Raw genomic sequence first — 24,818 nt, 5'->3', positions numbered from 1 at the left:
GCACGACTCAACAAACGTGCAAGTTTATAGTAAACTCAGAAGCATGTGCATCATGCCTTGAACATCTACGCAGTCAGACTGGTTATCTGTGGAACTCCCAGGGTGAGACAGCTGGTGGGCAAATATAGCAGAAGACTCAATATAGATTTTAGGATTTTTTTTCGTCCCATGTTAGAGTACACAGACATTTTATACAGCAAGAAGCGGAGCAAGATTTAGAGGATTTAACAAGAGTCTAAAACTTAAGCATTAAGAGCACGATGATGATCAACTTAAAAAATGAGTTCAAAATTGTAGCTTTGCTACTGACTACCTGTCTAGTTACTATAATTATAGTAGTTAACAAGTGTCTGTGCAAGCATTCACATTTATGAAATGAAAGTTCTTGATAACACATGACTTGATAACACAGTTCAGAATGAATAAGAATTGATAATGAGCAGGAGGGCAAAAGGAAAAAAAAAAACAGATTAAATCTACTTAACTGGATTTTTTCCCCTTTTTCATTTAAAGAGGAAAGGTAACTCATGATATACTGCTGATTAAAACTACAGTTCTACAGGGTGAATATAGTGAGGAACATGTTGGTTTCTGTAAGAGGAAGGGGTGAGTGTAAGACTAGCATGTGAAGCCCTGGCAATGCTTTGATCGGAGGAGGCTTCTGTACACCCAGGAGTGTCTATATATTTTTAAAAGTTCTTGAATGCCCAAAAAGGCATACTGAAAAAAACACAGTTTTATAAAATATGATACAGACTCTGAACTTTACAGTTTCCTGATTAAAGAGTCAGCTTCCTCTTGTCTAATTGGCCACTTTACACACTGGCTTTCAGCAGAATTGGTTTCATATATAAATTTATTCTTTAATAAGTCTTGAAAATTCCTTTTTCTCAGTTAACTCTTATGTTTATTGAAAACGATGTTGTATCTGTCCTTGATATGGAGCAGGAAGAGCACAGTGTTTGAGTACAGTTTCAGAAGGAACACTGTCCACCAAAAAACAGTGGATTGTCTCTTCTATAGCCTCGCTTATAGATTTCTGCTTTACCTTTAGCACTAGGAATGGAACTGAAGGTGGTTTAGCAGATATATTTACTATATTAGTGTTAAAGCCTTGAGAAGCTATTGTGCTTAGTAAATACTCAGTAATATTGTCATTGAGGATATGTATTTCTTTGAGTAAGTGCATAGACTTTAGGAAATTTTGGACTAAGCATAATCATAGAGATATACAATTTTTTTCATTTTTGCTTTTACTGAAGAATGATGTTAATGTTAGCCTGTGTTATATATATTCATATTTAGCGATATGAGTTTACCAAAAAAGAATATTTCATGGTTTACATTGTTTATTTGAAAATAGATATTGTTCCTTAAATGTGTTTTTATTAAAAATTTGACAGGTTTTTCTATCAAACCTTCAAATGCTTTCAAGAATTTTTAAATGTTCATTGGAATTATTTCTTATGATGATCTGTATTAGTCCTGCATTGGTCAGTGATCAATGCAGATTTTCCACAAAGGAGAGGTAAATGCAACAATCTGCAGTGGCTTATCTGTAATCTGTGTTTGAATAGATTTCACACTTTCATACAGATCAGATAGTTCAAATAATAAAAGAAAAATTGCAAAAGGAGCAATCTTTTATAAAGATGTTATTCTCACCCTAAAATAAGTTTGCAAAATGGTAAGTTGTCCACATCAAATCTTATGGCTTTGCATTATTCTTATTTTGATAACTGACCATCAATTAGCATCAGTGGGGACTGTGCAATGTGGAGCTATTGTCCCACTCCTTATTTTCTTTAACATCAACTATTCAAATAGTATAGAATATTTTGAATATTTTAAGGAGAAATAACCTTCAAAACTTTACTAAATGCCATATTAAAATATGCTAAATTATTTAAGAGAGAAATTGCTAAGATAACACTAAAATAAAGTGTGATGTAGTGAATGGGAACAGTTCAGGAAAGCATACTGAATTTTCTGGTGTTAAAATGAACACAGTACATATGACTCTGTCCATTGGTACCTTTCCCTTCCATTTGCTAAACGGACCTTTACTAAAGAACTCTCAGCCCCTGTAGAAACTGCCCATACTGCAAGAAAATTGAGGCTTGGAAGTTCAATTTGAGAACCTAGGCTAACTGAAAATGCAAGTGGAAATTACACCAAATGATTTACAAGATCAAAGAGAAGCCATCACCTGTAATTATGGAATTTATTCATAAATACAGTATAATTCAACAAAATTTTTATTCAGTAACCACTCTAGTATGGGGATATAGGAAGAAGTAAAACCATAATAACCAATAGAGTATATCTTCCAGTGACATTATACTTTAATGACTTTACTGAGATGAAGTCTAATGCTTACTTTAATATATTATCTAAGTACTATGAAAGTGCATAGGATAATGTTCTTGAATCTGGTCAGATAGAGTTCCAAAGGGCAGGTAGCATCTTAGCTGGATTAAGAATAAGGCAATAGACCTTAGGAGGAAAGATATGTAACACTGGATCTTACTAGCTGACATTCACACAATCAGAAATAACAAAAGGCTGGCACAGTGGCACATGCCTGTAAACCCAGAAGCTCCACTGGCTGAGGCAGCAGGATCCCAAGTTCAAAGCCAGCCTCAGCAAGTTAGCAAGGCCATAGGCAATTTAGCGAGATCTTGTCTGAATTTTTTTTTAAATAAAGGGGGCAGGAGATAGGGGGCCGATGTGGCTCAGCAATTATGTGTCCCTAGGTTCAATCCTTGGTACCAGAAGAAACAACAGCCAAAGGATTTTCTCAGGGGAGCCTGTTCATTGGATGAATCTACAGAGTTCAAAACATAGACAATTAGAGGAAGAGTGGTAGAGAAATAAAATAATTTTAAGAAACATTCCAGAGACCTAATCAGTTAGACAAAGAAAATGTTTTCTTTCTTTCCCTAACAGTGCAGACTACTTTTGCATTGTAAGTATTCAGTGAGTAATTTAGGGATTACTTGAGAGAAAAGGCAGGAATTATTAAATAGAAAGGAATAAGGCAATGTGGAGGAACAAAACATCATGAGAAGTGGGCAAATGAAAGGAAGCTCAACTACTGGGAAAAGCTTGAGACTCACTCATGAACTACATGGGAGAAGTCAATGAACCTTTGTGCATCTTACATTCCTTCTCACTCCACTACAATTTTGGAATTTATCAAGGTGGACTTTAAAGAAATAGGATGAATGAAAAGGAACACAAGAAAAAATTACAGATTGATTATGTGTATGGAGGTATGATTTATTCAGCTAGAGAGATTGATAGGAATCAATGAAGTGCTGAGGACCACTCACAACCTCTCTTATTAAAGGGCAGTTAAGTCAATGACCAGTGCTCTCAAGTCAAATTAAGAAAAGAGCCCAATTGGCCTCAGACAATGTAATAAAGTTCAGGCCCTAGACATGGGTCCTAAATTTACCACTTAGTAGCTTTATGATATTAGGTTTACCTGGACCTCAAAGCTTTACATCTATAGAATAAAGGTATCAGTTGGGTAACATTTCCAAATAGTATTTTAATGGAAATTAGAAATTATTTGGAAATTCTCAAGAGCAATTGAACTAGAGAGAGAAGGCAAATACATTTCACCACCCTCCATTTCTTCTCCCAACTTCAGAACAAAATATATTTCTCTGTTACATATCTTCTATGTAAGCTGATATTAAACAAATGATTCTGACTCTTCACATATACACATGCACACACACCATTAAACATGTATAATTGAAAACTACCATCTTGGATGAGGTTTTCCATCCTTTCTAAAATGTTGATGTTTCTGTGATTATATCTTGCATTTTTATTGTGGTAATGCCAAGTACTGAGTTAGGGATTTTAGGTAATGAGATAGATATAGATATATAGACATGCAGATATTTTTTAATTTGTTGTTTTTACATACACATGACAGTTTATTATATTTTTACATACTCTACATACATGGAGTACAACATAGAGCATGATAGTCTCTACTTCCATCCGTTTACCAGCAAATGCCCCATAGTAATTTTTCTTAAAGGTTGAGTAATACTCCATTGTGTATGTATACCACATTTTCTTTAAGCCATTCATCTTTTGAAGGGCACCTAGGCAGGTTGTGAGAGATGTTTGAAAGAACAAATTGGTTTGGTATTAGTTGTGGCTGAGGGGATGGTGAAATATCCTTGTGTTTCTGGTGACCAATTAAAAAATCAGTTCTGATGATCAGGAGAAAGGTTAGAACCAAACAAAGACTTCACAAGTAATTTCATTGATTAAAAACAGATGGGCTTATCCAAGAAGACAATAAATAGCAAATCAAAATATGTTCCAGGAAATGGTGGAAAAAGCAGAATTCATGACCATGAAGAAAATAGAGCGTGACCCATGGCAGTCAAGGAAATAGAGCACTCCAATTTATATAGTAAAGGAGAAATCCCAGTGGAAAATTTTCTGTATTTATCATGTGTTCATTGCTTTCAATACTTCATCATCAGCATTAAAAAGCACATAAATGTTTTATTTGTCCCTGATATGTTAATAGCAATACTTATATTTTGATAATAGAAACAGATCTTATTTTCCCCCTAAGTGAAAGAATGAGTCTTGAAGAAGAGAGGGAGGGCAAAAAAAGAGAGAAGTTGTAATGGGAATGGTAGGAAAGAAGAGGGAAGGGAGGGAGTAGGAAAGAAGAAAGAAGGTTATCAGATTTTACACATGGCATTTTGATATGAAGAACATCTATCCCCAGATTGTATGGAATCTTCTTAGGTCACAGGTGGCTTTACAAACACAGGAAGCAATGATTATATCAATCCTCTTTTTAAATGACATTTAAAGGATTTAGAGGGGATATTTAAAACATTCTTGATTGCAACTTGTTTTGGGATCCATAAATTATATTACCATTTTTACTTTTATTTTAGGGGAAAACACAAATGCAATGATTTATTATATTAAATCATCTATTTTCTATAATAATTCAATAAACATTAGTTATATTTTCATCTTAAAATTTGTTCACATAAAAGAATCCACATAATTATGGAAACAACATTGAATTTATAATTTTCCTGCAGCTATTATTTTAAAATACCCAAATATCACAACAAAGGTTCTCTTTAAAGGTTATAGTCTAAAGGTGCCTAAAGAGCTTTTAATTATTCTTTCATTATTGAGCCCTTTCTTTACTGGGTGATATTCAATATGTTTTAAAACTCCCATATTTTATCAAAGTAATCAATGAGACATTAGTATATTCATCTAATTTATGTTTCTTATTCCTTTTATCCCTTTCTAATACAAGCAAAGGAATAAAGCAACTATTTGAATTTAAAATGACTGAATATAGATTTCTCTAATAGGGGACTGAAAAATCGTTGGTTAGTTCCCTGATTTGCATTTAAAATTGTAATAACTAGAAATAATTTACTAGCACCAAAAACATGATAAATAACTGATAAAGAATTAATTTCTCCTTTAAATTTATAGTTAGTAATGAAATATAAATTAATATATATTATTTTAAAAATATAATGCCAGGATCACCCTGGCTCTTTCGACTGTAGGAGAAGATAAAGTTTTGGGAAGTGCTACTATTTTCATCACTTAGGCACTTATGACAGCATTTCAGGTTTTTATGTTCACAGATGACACTGCTAATTTACCATTAGGCAACTGGAGAACAGAGAAGTAGCTGTACTGACTGGGTCCATACACAAACAGTTTGATCATAATTTTTCTCTGTCTTAGAAAAATCTAGGACCCTAGATCTTATGGCATCAGACGGAATAGTTATTAGAGTGATTTAATTTGTGTGTGATGTCTTTAAGTTTCACTTTATAGTTTGAAATGTCTAAAATCAAAGCCATTTACTTCTTGGATTCCAAAGTAGAAACTAGAATATTAATGAAAACATCTTTTCCCCTAAAATCTACTTGCAAATATATACATTTTCAATGTCAAAAGTGACTCATTAATTTTCATAATATTTAAAATTATTCATCTTTCATTGATGGATATCAATGAGGTTTGGAAAGAGAGTTTAGAAAATTTGGAAAACCATTAAATTAGAATATGTGTTGCCCAATATTGGGATATTTATATATTTTGAATAATTTTACTTTTTGTTTATTTATTCATTCTTTTTGTGGTGGTAGGAATACCACAAAGAATTCAGGACTACTTTACCATTGAACTGCATCCTGAGAACTTGTTCCTTTTTGAGACAGAATCCCATCAATTTGCTGAGGCTGGCCTCAAATTTTCCAATGGTCTCAAACTTGTAATCTTTATGCCTCAACCTCCCAAACAGCTGGAATTATGTGCTTGGGCCACCATGCCTGGATGAATGTTTCTAGTTAGGTTTTCTTGTTTTTATTTGTTTGTTTGTTGCTGTGCTCAGTTTTGCCACTGAGATTCAACCCCAGCCTTCTTATTTTGACACAGGGTCTTGCTAAATTGCTTAGCCTGGCCTCCAATTTTTGATCCTCCTACCTGAATCTCCTGAGTTGCTGGGATTACAGACATGTGCCACTATGCCCAGATATATTATGAATATTTTTAAATAAATAAAAATAAAAATTACTGGAGTCAGTCCCCAGATTCCTATTTCATAAAACATTTTTAAAAGACTTCTAAATGTCTTAATTATTTGTATTAAACACAGAGGGCACTTACAGATTACCTATTACCTTTAATTTTGTAGAGAAGAAAATGTGACCCCTAAGCTTGTTCTTTTCATTTTATACAGCTATGTCCAAACTTGAGTTTTCACTTTCAGGTTCTAAATCTACTATGAGAACCTTCAGCATGTACCAAGATCTTATATCAAATGTATATTTTTCTTTACTATCTCAGGGGATTCTGATATCTGTCTCATCTGTTTGACAAAGGCCTTGTTTGAGAGAGTTCCTGTGAATAGGTGTTAGAATAGTCTGGAAGGAACTGGATCATGTAACCATATACACTGTTGTGGAACTTATAAGACTCTCAGAGTCCTAGTCCAAGAAGACCACTTGGAAGAGTATTAGGATGATAGGTTATGTTTGCCAGTCTCATTTTCCACCCACAAAATAGGGGAGAGGCCTTATGTCTTCAAACCAATGCAAAAAGATTGAATAATAATAATTTCACTAAGGAAGATCATTTTCCACATTATGCTCAGTTAAACTATCTCTATAGGAATTAAGACAATGCTATTTCTCTTGTCCTAGCTGCCTGAAAGCAATGGATACATGGTTTAGGTCTGAGTAGCATAATTTAAATATAGACATTATTCCTAAACTAATTTAATACTATAGTATATTAAAACTCACAGCTCACTAATGGAGATCACATTATTTATAGTGAAGTTTTTTTTTTCTTTTTTAACTTTTGTACTAGCATACCAAACTACAGAAAAATGCATAGGTATAAATGCAGCATGAACAGTGAATGGATATGTCCACACCCAATTTAAGCAGCAAAACATCAAAATATGCTAAAGCATTTCAAAGTATTTACAGTCCATCTAATATACAACACCTATACACACACACACACACACACACAGAAAAATGAAGGTGTTTGGCATGTTTACTATATGGTATTCAAGATGTCCTTTGAAGTAGGTACTATGACTATACTCACTTTACATACAATTGAGAAAAACACATAAGTAACTTTTTACCAAGTAGAGGCATACAGTATGAACCATTGGTCAATTCAGGGTGTCAATCCTGGGTTCTTCACACAAAACTCATAGTCTCTTAATGGATTCAGCTCAACTAATGAGGTTTCAAGCTCCAGATATGCACTGTAAGAAGGGAATTTTTAAGAAATATTTTGTTCTAGTTGTAATAGAACAAAAATACCTTTATTTTATTTTTATGTGGTGCTGAGGATAAACCCACTTCCCTGCATGTGCTAGGCGAGTCTTCTACTGTAGAGCCACAACCTCAGCTCCTATAAGAAGGTCATTTTAATGAGTGAATCCATGTGAGAAACTTCAAATCACGTTGTGTCTGTCTTTTGCTCTATTTGAGGAATTGGAACCTGGGAGTCCTGTGAGATGACAATCAACCTACCAGGAATTTAGGATCAGGACGGAAAGATGTAGAAAAGGGTCCATGACAGTGATTTGTAGGGGAAGGGAATAACTTAGAACACTAGACTCCTCTCAAGTACATGACAGGTTAAAACATTCAGAATTTCCCAAATTTTATAGAACTTCTGTCACTAGTAATGACTAGATTAAAAAATATGTAAAAAGAGAGGGGCTGGGGATATAGCACAGTTGGTAGAGTGCTTGCCTTGCATGCACAGGGCCCTGGGTTCAATCCCTAGCACCAGAAAAAAAAATGTAAAAAGAGAAAAGTGTCACGGCACTTTCAAAAAGTATTTATGTACAATATAAAATAGAGGGTAATTTAAATATGTGAAGAAGAAATAATAAAATGGTAAGCAGTTCAAATGTCTGTGTCTAAAATGCATTTAGCATAAATTACTGTCCACTATGAAAAAACATAAGTAGTCCACTTTTACCAAGTCTATCTAAATAATACTTGTAAACAAAATAGATTTTGCTGATATTTAAACAGAAATATCCTTGCTTTAAAATAGAATGCAATGCAAAACCATATTAATAAAATTTCACTAAACTCTATTCACATTCATATATTAGTTCAGAATGAGTTATGTATCATTGCAATTGATACCATTGTGTGAGCTTTTATGTGGTTTTAAAATTATGCCCATATTTTTATTGTAGCATTTTATACTTCTCAGATCAGCAAAATGGATCATAAAGTGCAATCATCCATCAGTAGCATATTTGTTAATAAAGACTTCATGTGTTACAAGAAAACCTTGCTCCTATTTTTTTTAATTGACCAGTTATCTACTAACGGATCTGTTAATTAGACCTCATTTGCTTTAAAGAACATGTGGCACTGATTTGATGATGGAACATTGTGTTCACTGGTTGTTTCTTTTTGCTCTTGATAAAGCATGAAAGAGCCAGCTTCATTTTATGTCTAAATGTTTATTAAGATGGTGATAGTGTCTATTTCCACAGGATAAGACAGCTTCAGTGGTGCACAATCAGTGGTGTAATTAGGGAATTTGTAAACCACAGGCATTGTCCAGAGCGATCATTTATAAGAGGCCTAACAGTGTCACATGGCTTCTATAAGGAGACAAATGGCCTTTTCATTGTAGAAGTAAATTGATTTTTCTAGCTATTCTGCATGGAAGAGTTTACCACTGTAAGCAACAGTTGCTCTAGAAAGTAAATTGCAATCACTTTAAAGCATCTTTGCTTTCATAAGATGCATTTGCTATATAATTTATAGCTTATCTTCCTTTTAATTTAGAATTCCTTCATCCACAGGAAAGCAGTTACATAATTACCATGATCAGACAGCTCCTTTTACTTTCTGGTCCCTGGTTTTCATGGTAACACCCTGACCTTTGTGAAAATGGACAGCACTGACATTTTGTCATCCTCATAAGAGAGGAATAGATATATTTAGGGATGTCCAAACCTCATTACTTCATAGAAATAGAATGAGAACTGGGATATCTGTATTATGTGCCATTTTGTGAAAATTCAAAAAAAATTTGTCTAGTGGCAGACAAATGCAACCTGCTATCCTTGGATAACAACTTCAGAGGTCCCTCTCACTATTCATATTATGAAGGTTCATCTTTTCCCTTCCCCAAATGTTATTTTCTTTTAACAGTGTCCTTAGCTAAAAAAGTATATGCCTCTTCTGAATACCTGATAATGGCAATGACATTTATCTATATAACTATATTTGTATCTTTCACTTATATGAACATTTGCTTGATGTTTTATGTGTGTACTGGAGATATAAGAGATATGAACAAAACCTAATCTATGCCTTCAATGTATAAATCTATGCATAATAATCAAGTACAGTAATTGATATTAATGAAGTATGATGATAAGAAAACAATAATAATTAACATATGTTTTGTGTTTACTGTAACCTATAACTTGAGTTTAAGATCCTATGCATATGAAAGAAAAGATGGAAAGTAGGTATTATTGTTCTTACTTTACATATACCAAGAAATGAGATGCAAGCTGGATATCCTACCCAAGTCCCCCAGCTGACAGGCTATAGAGCTGAGGTTTGAATTTAGGCATCCAGACCTATGCATTGATCTTTGCAAGTGTATTTCAAAACTCAAAGTGCTTTACAGTTTATTGGACACTCTCCTATGCATTGTACCATTTTATCTTTAAATTCTTATTTTTTCCTTCCATCATTAGATAGCTTTTTAGCAATGTTTCTCTTGCCTATTATCTTTAGTTTGAATAATATACTATTTTGTATAATATACTAATTTGCAGATGAGGAATCTGAATTTCAGACTTCCCTTTACCAAGATTATACAGCTAGTACATGGATTAGGTCCTCAGTCTATGTCAAATTTCTAATCTTGTACTCTTACAGTTCTTCCAGACTCTTCAAAAAGTTTTTCTAATTAAGAAATAACAATGGGCCATTACCAGCTACTAAGAAGCCTCAGTTTTAATAAGTTTCCATAATGCATAGTGTAATCATTGAAGGTGGTGAATGGCTTATATGTCTTGATCCCAGTCTTAAGTATATCTGCCTATTGGAAAGGCTCAAAAATGTTTGTTAAAATACATTGAAATTGACTCTAGGTAGCATACAAACTTTTATATATGGAGTCCTGCCATTTATTATTCCAAGAGTGCTTGCTAGTAATTAAAGGGGTAATGTATATAAACAGATATATAAATGTATTTGGATAAATCATGGACATCATTTTTAAGAAAAAGTAGGCATGGATGAAAATATATTACGGAATATTAAAAATTGTAGGAATTTGGAACTCTTAAATAGCTTTTTTAGCTATATGTCTCTTGCCTATTATCTTTTTGTATAATATAATAGTTGGAGTGTAATAATCAACATATAAGTTCAAATTAGTTAATAATACCCACATAAATCAGGTTTCAGATTTACTCTGCACTATTATTTAAAAAAATACCAAACATGAAATGAATAAAAATGATGTTTAGGAATCGGTCCTTTTATCCCCAAAATATTTTAAGGTTGATTATTTCTTTAGGAAATGATCTAGTTATAGCTTGATAATAAAATACCATAGGACCTTATGTGGTGTTTTGACCCTTGTAAATTCCCCTTTATTATTGCAGAAATAAACAACTGCCTCTCTTGTACTGTCCATATTCTCAGTCTAGTTCATATTCCTTTCTACTAAAATTACAATGCAATTTAAGTCACTAGCAAGCTGAAAGATCTCTCTTCTTTTTGCTTATTTAGTTGTTTAAGAAATATTTTCTATATGTGAGACTTGATGTACCTAATCAGTGACTGCTGTTCATTTATGTATTTTAGTGTCTGAAAAACATATGCAATAAATCAAGGGAGGGAGATTAGAAAAAGCAAAAAAAAAAGTATACTTTTAATCTTCTTCCAAAGAGGTTAGTAGAAGATGATATTACTAATAGAGATTTATTGTGCTGTTTACAGAAAATATTTTATTCAAGTTAGAAAACCAAATTATGTGAAGATCATAACAAATCACATTACTTGAACACTTAGCCAAATGGTACTTAAGTGACCTAAGCCAAGTCCCATTCACTTATCTGTTGGTGAGGCAACAAGAATAGAACCTGTGCTTATTTGTGACTGGTCTTTCAGCTTGTGTAGCAGGGAAAATATGAATGCCATGCAGAGAATGTTTTTCTATTTTGTTCTTTCATCTTACACTTTGTGTTCTATCGAATCCCTCAGAGACTATTCTTGTGCCATAGCAACACCTGCTGGGAGAGGGAAGTTGGAACAGCCACAACTGTTGCCTGCCAAACCTGTTTTCCTGATTGAATGGCACTGCATGTCCTCCATCCTCCAGTACCAAACCTTCAGAGTTGCTACCTCCAGGATCCTGCCTCTCCCCATATGTTTCAAATAACTAACAATACCATTCTAATAAGGTTTCCCAACTCTATGAAAAAACAAGCATTGTGCATGTGTGTGTATGAATGTACATTTCCCCTTAGAGTATCCAGATGCAAATGCTGTGGTATTTTAACCTCATGTTTGTTTTCAATGTGGGCTTTCTTCCTGCTCTGTTGCTAGATCTGTAAAATATTGTCAATCCTATTTTGTTAGCATCTTTTGGTTTATTATGGGTGAGGTACTTACAAGTGTGTGTTGGTGCAAAAATAAAAGGCAATTCTTATTTACAGAATATAATAAGAGATGTATTTATGCTAATTTATATCATGGACAGAAAGAGTAGGCATACCATCTGGTATGAAGGCATTTTTATAAATAAGTGCTTGTTTTATATGTAATTTACCCATAGGACTCTCAGTTATGAAGTTTTTACAAGATGAGTCCACGTGGACATTCTATTATAGAACAAACAAGTCTTTCTTTAATTGCTAAATGAAGAAAGTCATAGAACAAACAAATTGCTCAATACTACCAAACGATTCCATCTTTTAGAATATTATCTTTATCTCCTTGTGTCACTGCTATTACCAGAAAAAAAAACTGTAGTAGGAATGTTAACATTATAGAAATATTTTTGTGTGAATTTTTTAAATTAAAAATTGAGAAGTAAAAAATGATCTTGAAATTTGTGCTTAATAATTAAGCTTTGGATAATCAAAAGGTAATCACTCACCAATAGTTTTCTTACTTTGATTGCTTAGTAACTCTGGTGTTCCATCTATCATTCAAGAATTTGTTAAATTAGCTCATCACACAGTGTGGAAGCTACTGTAGAAATAGAAAGACTTGGGTGCTGACATCGGCATGCTTTAGTATATATGGAAGGAATTTTACACTTCAACATGGCTTTAATAGAATACATTGGACATCCTGTAATTCATAGACATGGATGCAGAAATCAGGAAAGACTACATATTTCAGAAAGCTTAAACTGAGCCTAAAGAATGGAGGAGAATCATTGAATGGTTATGGTAAGATCAAACCCATTTCTGTTTAGAAGGAAGAAAAGTGAGCTGTTGAGAATGAACCAATTGTGTTAAACAGATTGGATGTCCTCCCTCAACTGAATAGAGAGCTTTTTTGTAGAAATTCTAAGCTGTATCAAGAATTGGCAGGTAAGATAGAAAACAAGCACTGTAATTTATACCTTCAATACTAGAAAATGCGGAACTAATGTAAATATGCCAATGATAGACTGATATGATTTTTATGAAAGATCAGTTCAGAAATGGTAAGCATTGCTTTTTTTTCCCTTTTTCTCTTTGGAGGCAAATATGAGCTAATAAGTGAGGGACCCTTAGCATTTTTCACCCTAAATATCTTCCCAGCTCACTTTATTTATGCTGTTTTCATTGATACATAATTATTAATCTGACTAAAAGTAGATCAAGTTTCCTTTTCAAAAATTATTATCAACTTTTGGATCTGTATTAGATTTAAGCTGAAGGAAATTCTTGAATTTGCCTTATATTATCATATGAATATTTTTCAATGGCTATTGAATGTGATCTTATAAATTAGGGGCTTTAAGGCAATTAATCCTAATTTAGAGTGGAATGTTCAAATCAGCTGTGAGGTATGTGGTGATTAGAATATTTTCAATATTTATGTATGGAGATTTTTAAATATAAGTTACAATAATGACATTTTGCTCTTTACACTGAGTAGGTTTTCTTGATTAAGAAAGGAATTAGTGGAGCTACAACAAGCATGCTGATAGTTTTATTTTACCCTACAGTCCATTATGAGATGTCATTACTGCTATTCCTTTGACAATCGTTGTAACTGCTAAGTATTTTAGTTTCATGTAAAATGACTTTATGACTTATCAAACCTCAAACTCTGACTATACCCAAGTGTGTATCTTAGGCATCTAAAACTAACCTGAAAGATGCCAGTAAATAAGAGATTGAGAACTGCTGACAGACCCCGAGAAATCACCCACATGTGATACAGTATCTTTTCTCCAAAACTAGAAAATCTTCAATGAGAATGTTTTTTACCTTGACATCTTGGTCAGTAGATCACTAAGAATGAAATTCACAGTACAGGAAATTCAGGGTATAGTAAAATTTTTAAACCTACCTATGGTTTTTGAAGAAAACACACATATGCACAAATACGCATTAGATTTTGTTCATTTGGAGTGTTATATCTACAAATTGATTATTTGCTTCTTCTTTTTAAAAAAAAAAAATTGCTTATATCTGTCCAAAATGTGAATTCTGGAACTTTGGCCTTTAATGGTCATTTGCATAAACCCATAATTTTCTTGAAATTTTATTTGTATTTTTAGTATAGATTTTCATTCCACTTTAACACACACACATAATATATACTAACACACACACATATATATATACACACACACACACATATATATATATACTAACAATTTTCCCCAAAATCCAAGTATAATTGGATTAGTGCCATACTTAGATTTCTTAAAGAATGAGTTCTGGTTGACTTGATGGGGAAAAATTCTACTTATTACTTAGCTTTTTAAAAATTACAATTTGTTTTAAACTACAATTTTGCTTTCATATTTACTATTAAAGTAAGCTAGAAATGTTAATATATTTTATATTATCTATTTATTTTGTTGGTTCTTGGGAGTTGAACTCAAAGGTACATTATCACTAAACTACATCCCCTGTCCTGTTTATTTTTTTATTTTCAGACAGATCTCACTAAGTTACCCAGATTTTCCTTGAACTTGAGATCCTCCTAACTCATCCTCCTAAGTAGCTGAGATTAGTGGTGTGCTCCACCTTACCTGGAAAACGCCAATATACTTTAAATCAATAACTGAATAAGCATATTCTCCTGTCTTTGTTTAGCAGTGTAGTATTTTCTCACATAGTTCAAATAAATTAAGCTTCCCCCAACATTTTTTCAGTAAGGAAAATGAAACAGTCATTTTCCAAATAAAGACTAAAGATTTAATTTCCTCAGCTTTCTTCTCAATGAGGAAATGAAAATATTTTCCTTCTCTTTGCTTGTTCTATTTTACAGTCTGCGATACAATGGAAAAGTTGACAGAAAACCAATTTGTTCAAATTGCCTATTTTTTATGTTTGGAAGGAGAAACTGGTTTAATATCATGTTTTTCAAGTTTCTCTGATTGCAGGACCTCCTACAGTAACATTTCAGACAAGAAAAATCAAAGCAAGGGCTATCTAGACTATATGTCAGAAAAAATACCTATATTTTTATTTGATGGGCCTTTTTTCTAGCAAGGACATTATGAGGAAGTGTGGACCTCATGAGGTGAAGACATTTCACATTTGTGCTTAATTTGGTAATGTTTTCATTGTGAGACAACATTTTAAAAATAAAAACCTAAACCATTCTTAGTAAAATTAAATGACATGTCCTCAAATGGCCTTTTCCTTCTTTTTTAAAAAATTCATTTCAGAGCTTGTCTATACACATCTTGAAGTGAAAGAAGATGTAAAAAGACACTGAAAGAGTCCTCTTCTGACTCTGCTCTCTCACACCCCACAAATCTCAAGAGCTGAACCACAATTCTAACTTAGTAGTATATTCTATGACTCTGCCACTTACTTGCATTATTAATTGGAGAATTATTATATTGTAATATTGTCACTTTTGTTCTAAATTGCGTATAATGTTTATTTATTGTGTTTACTTCTGGTATCTCTTTACACCTTTTTACCCTTTACTTTCCCTCTCCCTTTTTCCCCACTTTGTGATTTCACACTTATCTGTGCCAGGCAGTATAGCCAGGCACCAGGGTTAGGCACTAAAGTAAGAGACTCTGTACCCTCAAGGGGCTGTCTTGCCAGACAGAGATACATGGGAGAAAATACAGAGGAGGGCTGCAGATGCAGGTTAAAGCATTATACAACTCTTACTGTAACATGGGAAGCACTGTGAATGACTAGGTCAGCCTAGGGGAGGGCAGTTTCCACAGTAGTAGGGACATTTTAACTTGGTTTCCACACTTGGGAGACTGGGAGGCAGCAAGGGCCAGAACTACTTTTTCATGAGCACTGGATTAACTAGACAGTGAAACTTGAAGTCAATGAGTGTTATTAGGAGTGAGCCACGGAGGAGGAGCGTCTCTGACACTTGATCCTCAGAATGTCATTTCCAGATGGATATATTTGTGTAACTAAACAACAAAGTTTTTATTGAACGAGTTTTGGGAAATAGATCAAGTTAATATTTAAGGTTTCTCTACTTCTTGCAGCCTGAAATATGCCAATATGCATTGCACGTATTATAGAAATTGGAAAATATATAAAGAAAATAAAATTTATCAACAATACTGCATTTAAATAAAACTACTCTCAGTGTTTTAGTATAGTTTCTTCTAGAATTCTTTTCCTCTAGATATTTTCCCATGTATATCTCTTTATCTTTCCAGAGTCAGTGCCCAGCTACCTTACTGTACTAATTTATATATTAGGTACAAATTTTTCTACTAAGTTTCTATTATGTGAGAGATGTATGCTAAATGCTGATAATATAAAGATGAAGGATATATATTCTCTCCTTCATGAAGCTCCCTGCTAACATTCACTGGTATATTTTCTTTAAAATCTTTCTACTATATAGATATTTGAGATTTAGAATATGATGTTATGGGATACATATAGATAGTGAAGTGGTTATTACAGTGAAGCAAATTAACATGTCTGTTATCTTACAAACTGTGTGTGTTTGTGTGTGTACATTTGTATGTGTAGAAGAGGATGGGGGAAACAGCTAAAACCTGCTTATATAACATGTAAGAATTATATACCACTGTTCATACTGCAGGAAAACATGTTTTGCTCAATATTAGCAGTTATAGCTATTCATACTATTCACTAAAATGCTCTTTTCATTTAATATAAGCATCTTTATCAATAAATAGAAGTCTATTACATCATCATTTAAAAAGGCTCTGTCATATTCTATTATGTAACTGTTCCATGAATTGTTTAAGAAATCCATTAGGCTGTTTTCAGGGTGTTTTATTATTATTAAAGCAGTGTTATGATGAGCACTCTCACAGAGGTTTGTAGTCTTCATAGTGACATGGACAAAATTGCATTTATGATGATAAAGTTCATGAGGGGGTAGCAGGAGACCTAGAAGAATGAGACTGGTGACAGATACTACTTAGGGGATTGTCACAAGAAAGAAAAATAATTTCTACTGAGAAATCTGCTCATGTACATGAAAAATAGGCAGGTATGACAATATACATTTTTTAAAATAAAGAAATAGTTTGATGTCTGTTTGGAAGTGGTGGACAAGAAGATATGTTGAAACAAAGAAAACTGTGCTTTTTAATCAGCAAATGTGATGTGTTGACAATTAACTATTAACCAAGTTAAGAAATAAATGGTGATTTATTTTGAAGATTTGAAAGACTTAAGGAATATAAAAAATAGATTGCAATCATAGGCTGGAAGAGGCTTGAGGTGAAACTTAAAATATGTATTATCAACACAAAAATCAGATAAAAATCCATGAGACCATGAACATTTGTAAGATCTCCCAATGGGAAACTTAGGATAATAATGGGGAGTTTAGTGTAGAATTTTAGCAAGTAGAAAATTTATTGTGTATAGGGGGGAAAAAGCCTATTAAAACCTTTGGTAAATTTTAAGTTCTTTTGAGCAAGAGAGTTGTTCAAAAGAGAGTTGTGGAGAAAACAAAGTTAAAGTTGTGTCCTTTAACTTTGATTTGAAGATTTAAAGTCGTATAGAAGAAATATTAAAGCATATTTTAGTTAGGTTTGCTATTCAGTAAAACCTGTGCTAATTTGTTAATTTGTACAAAATTCTGCATATTAGTTATGAAGATTTAAGCTGAGGCATAAATTTCTGTGACTTTAATTAGGGAAAAATTATCTAAATAAATGAATAACAAAAAAATTGCAAAGGGAATTTTTGAGCTATTTACATGAAAATCTTTTAAAATTTAAAACTAGTTGAGAATAGATTTTTGTTATTTTAATTATGTTTAAATATTCATCTTATTAAGTCAGGAAATAATTATTTCCAAATGTCATCATTTCTTTCATGACCATTTTAATAATTTGTTCCAATAATCAGAACATCAGTAAACTTGAGGCTCATGCCCAGAGTGCAAATTCATAGTTCCAAAACTGGATAAATCAATACTGAGAGTAGTTATTCTTGGCTAATAGTCATGTGACTTGCTTTTGGACCTGATGTAGATTAAAAATTTCAAGAGCTAACACTGTTAAAAAGTCTTTTAATTTATAATATCCTTTTCATTTAATTTCTAGAATTTTATCAACATTTGGGTATTTATATAGGTTGGTATATAAAATAGATAGTTTTCTGAATATGTGTCAAATATTCCCTCACATTTCTGTATTGATCCTCTTTTATTTCCCCTAAGAAAATCACCAAGAAATGGACAAGGATTTTTTCCAATGCTAACTTTTAAGTTGTTAATTCCAGACACCATCATTTCTTGGTGCCTACTGCACGAGTCATCTCTACTTGGTTATCTGCTCTGAATTGAACTGGATTTATGTTCTGTTTAAATCAAACTATTTATGATCTCTTCTTCTCAATATTCTCATTAAATTATAAAATAAAATATTTTGTCTTTAAGACTATTAAGGGAATTAGACAAACATGTAGAATATCTATCTGTGCCTAGAATATAATACGGGCATAATAAATGCTAATCCTGTGTAACAATCATGAAGGATGAATAAATACTGTGGTTCCATCCCAAACATATTACTACAAAATGCTGCTTATATTTGCATAATTGCTTTGGGTTCACTTTAAAAAGAACGAATTATTTAACTAAATTACTAATTATTTATATCTATAAAATTATAAGTTTTAAGAAATCACTTAAGTTTTTAAAATGTAACCATTTATAAACATTTTTTAATGTCAGTTTGTACAATGTATATATCTCCTTTAAGGAGATAGTAGTTACTGTTTCCAACTTTCTAAATTCTAAGGTGCTATACATCCTGTAACTAGTTTTTCTTAACTTGAAATAAATGAAAGATTTAAATGAAAATATTTCAATAGTAAGATAACTTTGGTATCCCTTTAGACTTGTATGTAGTTTTCGGTATAAGTTGGAAAATAACTGTAAGCCTATTTTTTTGTTTGTTTTGTTTTGTCTCTATCTGTAATCTGAAGCAAAGTAATACTAGATAGGAGAATGAAATGCTTTTCTTTTAATGCATATGCTATATAACTTCCAAAAAGAAGCATATAACATAAATTAGAAGGACAAAATTATTCATGTTTCGGGTTATTTTTATTTCTAGCATTCTATTTTGCTCATGATTTTTGATGGATAATCTTATATAAACCTGCATGAATGTATATACAAATATATAAAAAATTTAAAAATCTTCTAATGAAATAAGTGATAATAGAAAAATCATTATGTAGTACTTCCCTCATATTATTTCATATTTTTTCACTAAGTCTTAACATGCATATACTGCAACACAGCAATTTCCAATAAAATAAATTTAATTTTCCCTAAATATGTTCAGCAATGTCAGAAATTAACTTAAAAAATTCTGATTTTTTTTATTCTTTCAGATATATTTTGAAAACTTATTTAAAATTAGTTTCATAGAAATATTGGCAATATAATGGCAAATTATTCATATTCACATGATTTTGTAATATTTTAAAGTAGCATCATATGAAATTCAAATGTTAAAAAATGAAAATTCTAAAGTGGTACATACGATGGATTATTAAAGAGTAAGAATATGATCTATTCAGTTCCATTCCTTTTCCACAGCAAAAAAACATATTGTTAATCTTAGCAACAGTTTTTAAACCAGAGTCAAAACTCTTTTTCATTTTTCTAGGATTTGCACTTATGTTGATTCCCAAATCTAGGCAGGTGAATCCTACCCTGAGTAAGCAGGATCACTCTTCTATGAAAAATAGATATAAAATACCCAGCTAATGACTGAAAGTCATTGAGTGGATTTATTTTCTTATATTGACCATTTTCCAACTTACTACTTTGTTTTTTGTGGTAATGTTTTAAGCCTTCTTTTGGGGAATGTTAAACAAAAATAATTTAGAATCATTTTAAGTGAGGGTGTTCCATTATTCCAAAGCTCTCTCTATTGTTTGTGACCCGAATTTTCACATTTCTTCAACAAGCAAAAATTGTTTCCTTATTATTTTCTGTGCCTGGATATGTTTTACAAGTTTATACTAACCTTGAAAAATTTTCTTTTTCCCATTTCAAGTTCCACCCAATCTGACTGTTCCACAGGAAAAATCACCTTTGGTCACCAGAGAAGGAGACACAATAGAACTGCAATGTCAAGTCACTGGAAAACCTAAACCCATCATCCTTTGGTCTAGAGCAGATAAAGAAGTTGCAATGCCTGATGGGTCAATGCAAATGGAGAGTTATGATGGAACACTGAGGATTGTGAATGTGTCTAGGGAAATGTCAGGAATGTACAGATGTCAGACCAGCCAGTACAATGGATTCAATGTGAAGCCAAGAGAAGCCTTGGTGCAGCTCATTGTTCAGTGTAAGTAATTTCCCTTTCTATGTGTTTCAGTTTGGGAATAAGGGAAGAAATGATACTGTCCATCTATGGGTAAAAGGAAGTAAACTTTGAAATTGGATTAGGAGGAAATATTTCTACCTCATTGCTACCAATTTTGTAGTGTTCCCTTAATATGCTTACTACTTAGCTATCAGAAAAGAGTTGTATTTTTTGTGTATGTGATGATTGCAATGGTATTATGTGGTCGGTTGTTGCCAAAGGATCACAAAACTATTGGTGCTGGGTATACTGGTACATACCTGTAATCCCTACAGTTTGGGAGGCTGAAGCCTCCCATGTGGGCTTTATATTTCCTCTTAAGAGAATCGCAAGTTCATCCCAGCCTCAGCAACTTATTGAGGCCCTAAGCAATTCAGCAAAACCCTGTCTCTAAATAAATATATTAAAAAAGGATTGGAGATGTGGCTCAGCTGTTAAACACCCCTGCTGGTACCCAACAAAAACAAATATTAAAAAAAAAACACACCAGATGCAATGAGGCAATGTGAAGACTGAAAATAATGGCTAATTCGGGTTATGATACTCTTATTTTCACAGTTTATGTTTCTACTTCAGGCAATTGAATGTCCTTTACCCAAATTATCCTCTTATTTTAAGGAGTCCCTTACCTTAAATTGTGGAGACCTAATCATTGAAATGCTTTGTTTGCATATCAGAATTTGTAGCAGTAGATTACATAATTACCTGGGAATATGGAGATAATTCAGGCAGCTCTTAGGTGCTGAATCTCTGCTTGATTTAACCTAACAAGTGTTTAATTGTGAAAGTTGAATAAGATAATTTTTAAACTGTTTTGATTGAAATCTCAATTATAGTTCTGGCAAAAATATGATAGACATATGGGCTTTATACTTCCTCTTAAGAGAAACTAAAATCCATAAATTTAAGAGCTAATAAAAATATATTGATGTTACCATTATTACTGGTGTTGACAAAATGTAAAATTCAGCACAAGACATTAAAATTCAATCCTACAATAGTGGATGATAGGAGTCACTCACTGCACAGTTGCCTCTATTGTGTCAGGGATGAAACTGATAAAAGACACTAAGAGACACAGGCAAAGTTTAGTTCTTTTAATGTAGGTAAAGAGGTATAATTTTTCTGTATCCCAAATGGACTTCATAGAGCAGGGGTATAAACCAGCAGCATTCCTCTGAGAGGCAAGCCTCACTGCCTTGCCCACAAAGGTGACCTTTCCAGCTCCAGGTGAGGATGTCATCAAGTCCTTCAGGACACTCCCTTTTATGTCCTTCCAACTCTTCTGAAGAATCTGGACATTTGTCTAAGTATTTGCGAAGTACAAACAACTGGTAACCATCATAGAATATTCCTGAGTGAATCAGAGGTTCATGATCCAGGACTGTGATCCCTGCCAAAATGACCAGAATCCAGGCCTACCTAAGGACAACTGATTCTTGCCAAACTAATAATGCAGGAATCCTGTAATGCTTTATAAATGAAAAACATTTTTATAGTGATTTTTTAAATATGAAAATGATATGCTTCAACTAATTTGGATAGCTATAACATATGTAAGAAATATTGATATGAGATAAAAGTTATTTTATACATACATTCACATACATGTGCATGCATACTTACATGTGTGTTTATATCATCCTCAGAAATTAGTTCCATCATTATATCTCACAGGCTATGTTTTACATATTTTGTATTCCCAGGATAATATATTTTACATTATAGCTCTCCAGTAAGCTTTTTGAACAAAGGTATGTTTAGATAAAAACAAAATAAGATTATCATATATATGTGTGTGTGTGTATACAAATATATACATATAAAATACATATGTAAATAAATAAAATTTTGCTTCTTGCATATATTTTTAAATGTGTTTTCTGTGTATCTGAGAACTTCTCACATGCAGTTTGATGTGTAAGAGCCCAAGTGTATTGAGGAAGAATATGTCAAATTATTTTTACTCTTGCTGGGTACAGTAGTGCCCGCCTGTAACCCCAGCAACTTGGGAGGTTGAGACAGGAAGATCACAATTTCAAAGTCAACTTTAGCAACAAGGTCAGAGGCAACTTTGAGAGACCCTGTCTCAAAATTAAAAAATAAATAAATAAAAAGAACTGGAAATGTGGCTTAGTGCTAAAGTACTCCAGGTTCAATCCCTAGTACCAATAAAAAAAAAAAAAAAGAAAAGAAAGAAAGAAAAAATATTAAATTATTATAACTCTTAAGAAAACTTTTTTAAGGACTTGAACTCTGCACTATAGTTCAGGATTTGCTGTCTTGAAAAGTTAATTACACTGGTAAATTCTAGAACTATTTTACACACAAATGCACATCTATAATTTTATAAATAAAAAGAAAATTAAAGACAGATTGATAACTAATGTAGCTGTTATATGTTCCCTATTAGACAAATTATGGAGCAGCTTTCTGTACTACGGAGATTTATATAATCAACCTATTGAACTAACATAACTACTATTTGGATTTTTTAAAAAGGAAAATTGTTCTGGAAATATATGTGTTACTAGAGACTAATATAAAGCTAATATTAAAAAAAACCTTTAATAATAGCAAAAACAAGGGGGCAATTTGCCATATGCACACAGGAAAATGTTGAAGCCTACCCAAAGGAATTCATAAGTATATAGAAAAAAATATTATTTTATAAACAGAGCAGTAAAATGGCTTTCTGCCCTGAATCCTGGAAAGCCCTACTTAACTAGCTGGGTTTCTTATTTTCCATAATAAATCAGTCCATCTGTTCTCAGTCCATCTCTTCTCATTATAAACATGATAATTCAATGTTGTCTCTCAGGCTAGACTCCTATAGCTCTTTTCCTGTTTAGGACCATTCTTCAAGTCTTTTTTTACCATGTAAGTCCTGTTAAGCATCACCTCTTTAGAATGCCTCTCAGTGACTATTGTTAAGATCTTTCCTTGACAGTTCTGTAAACACTGCCTGCTGTTAATCTGTGCAGGACAATTTACAACCTCAAAGAATTGCTGGGGGTGTATATCTCATAGGTAGAGCACCTGCTTAGTGTGCACAGACCCTTGGTTGAATCCCCAGCACTGTTAAAGATCAACAACAGCGACAATAAAAACAATCTAGAATTTCAAAGAGAAACTTCATTTTGAACACGCACATCAGATGATATATTTCTTTCAAAATTATTGGTTTTTATTTCACTCTCACCTTCTGTAGAGCTCTCCTGGAATATTTATTGTCTATAGAGTTAGTTTGAGCAACACAAATAAATACTTCCAAACACTTCTTGTACAATGTTTACACTAAAGTTATCATTTTCTAATTGAATACACTTCTTTCACCAAAATGACTTGATTCTAATAGCCTCTGGTTCCATTCCATAAAATGAATTACCCTGGTGGGATAATCAAAAACTATGCCAGAAACATTCATGTTAAATTCAAAGTATTTTCAAAGTGTGCCAAGGGATGATTGCATCAAGACTGTATACTCAGTGACACTGTAAAGATAACTTTGAAGGGAGCATTCACTTAGGGGATTTTCTTTGACCAATAGAATCTTAGTTTTACCACTTATTACAACATATATGCCTAGTGTGCAAGTATCTTAATATCTGAACATGAAAAAATGTTTCTGTTTTTCAGTTAGTATTTAAGATTAAAATACTTTTGTAAAGTAATGGAGACATTGCTTATGATATAGTACATAATGGACATCACTATTATCATCATGACTAGAATTTCAATACCTAATTTCCAGCATCATTTAACCAAAACATTCATATTCTGACTTGCAAATTATTTCTTATATACCATATGTCTTAATTCATTCAGGCTGCTATAACAAATATAGCCTAAACTGGGCGGCCTACAAACAACAGAAATTTATTACACTTCTGAAGCTAGGAAGTCCAAGATCAAGAGCAAGCATACTCTGTTTCCCAGCTTGCTGTCTAGCTAATGACTCGCATGATAGAAAGGGCTTTCTACCTCTATGGGATATCTTTTAGAACTATACTTATCCTTTTTATTAGAGTAGATTTTTTTTTATTAACTACTTACCTCCCCAAAGTACCACTTTCTAATTGGTCATTAGGTTTAAATTTATGAATTTGAGGGGGCAGAAATATTCAGATTATAGTGCCCTATTTTATTGTCTTTATTAAAGACAGTTGAGCCATTTCTACTATAGTTTAAGTTCCTTGCAGGTGAAAATAACAAGCAGT

General features: G+C 32.6%; 1 protein-coding gene across 1 annotated transcript in view; it reads left to right on the top strand.

Moving 5' to 3' along the window:
- Mdga2 (MAM domain containing glycosylphosphatidylinositol anchor 2) overlaps nt 1-24,818 on the top strand; it is a 759,648-nt gene that overhangs the window by 562,173 nt on the left and 172,657 nt on the right. The window contains exon 8 of the mRNA XM_027929596.2: nt 20,287-20,580. Coding sequence (XP_027785397.1) covers nt 20,287-20,580 — 294 coding nt within the window. The remainder of the gene's footprint in view (nt 1-20,286; nt 20,581-24,818) is intronic.

Source organism: Marmota flaviventris, chromosome 2, assembly GCF_047511675.1.
Source record: "Marmota flaviventris isolate mMarFla1 chromosome 2, mMarFla1.hap1, whole genome shotgun sequence".
Classification (NCBI taxonomy): domain Eukaryota; kingdom Metazoa; phylum Chordata; class Mammalia; order Rodentia; family Sciuridae; genus Marmota; species Marmota flaviventris.
The sequence above is the reverse complement of the archived record's forward strand: the minus strand, read 5'-3'. Positions and strand labels throughout refer to the sequence as shown.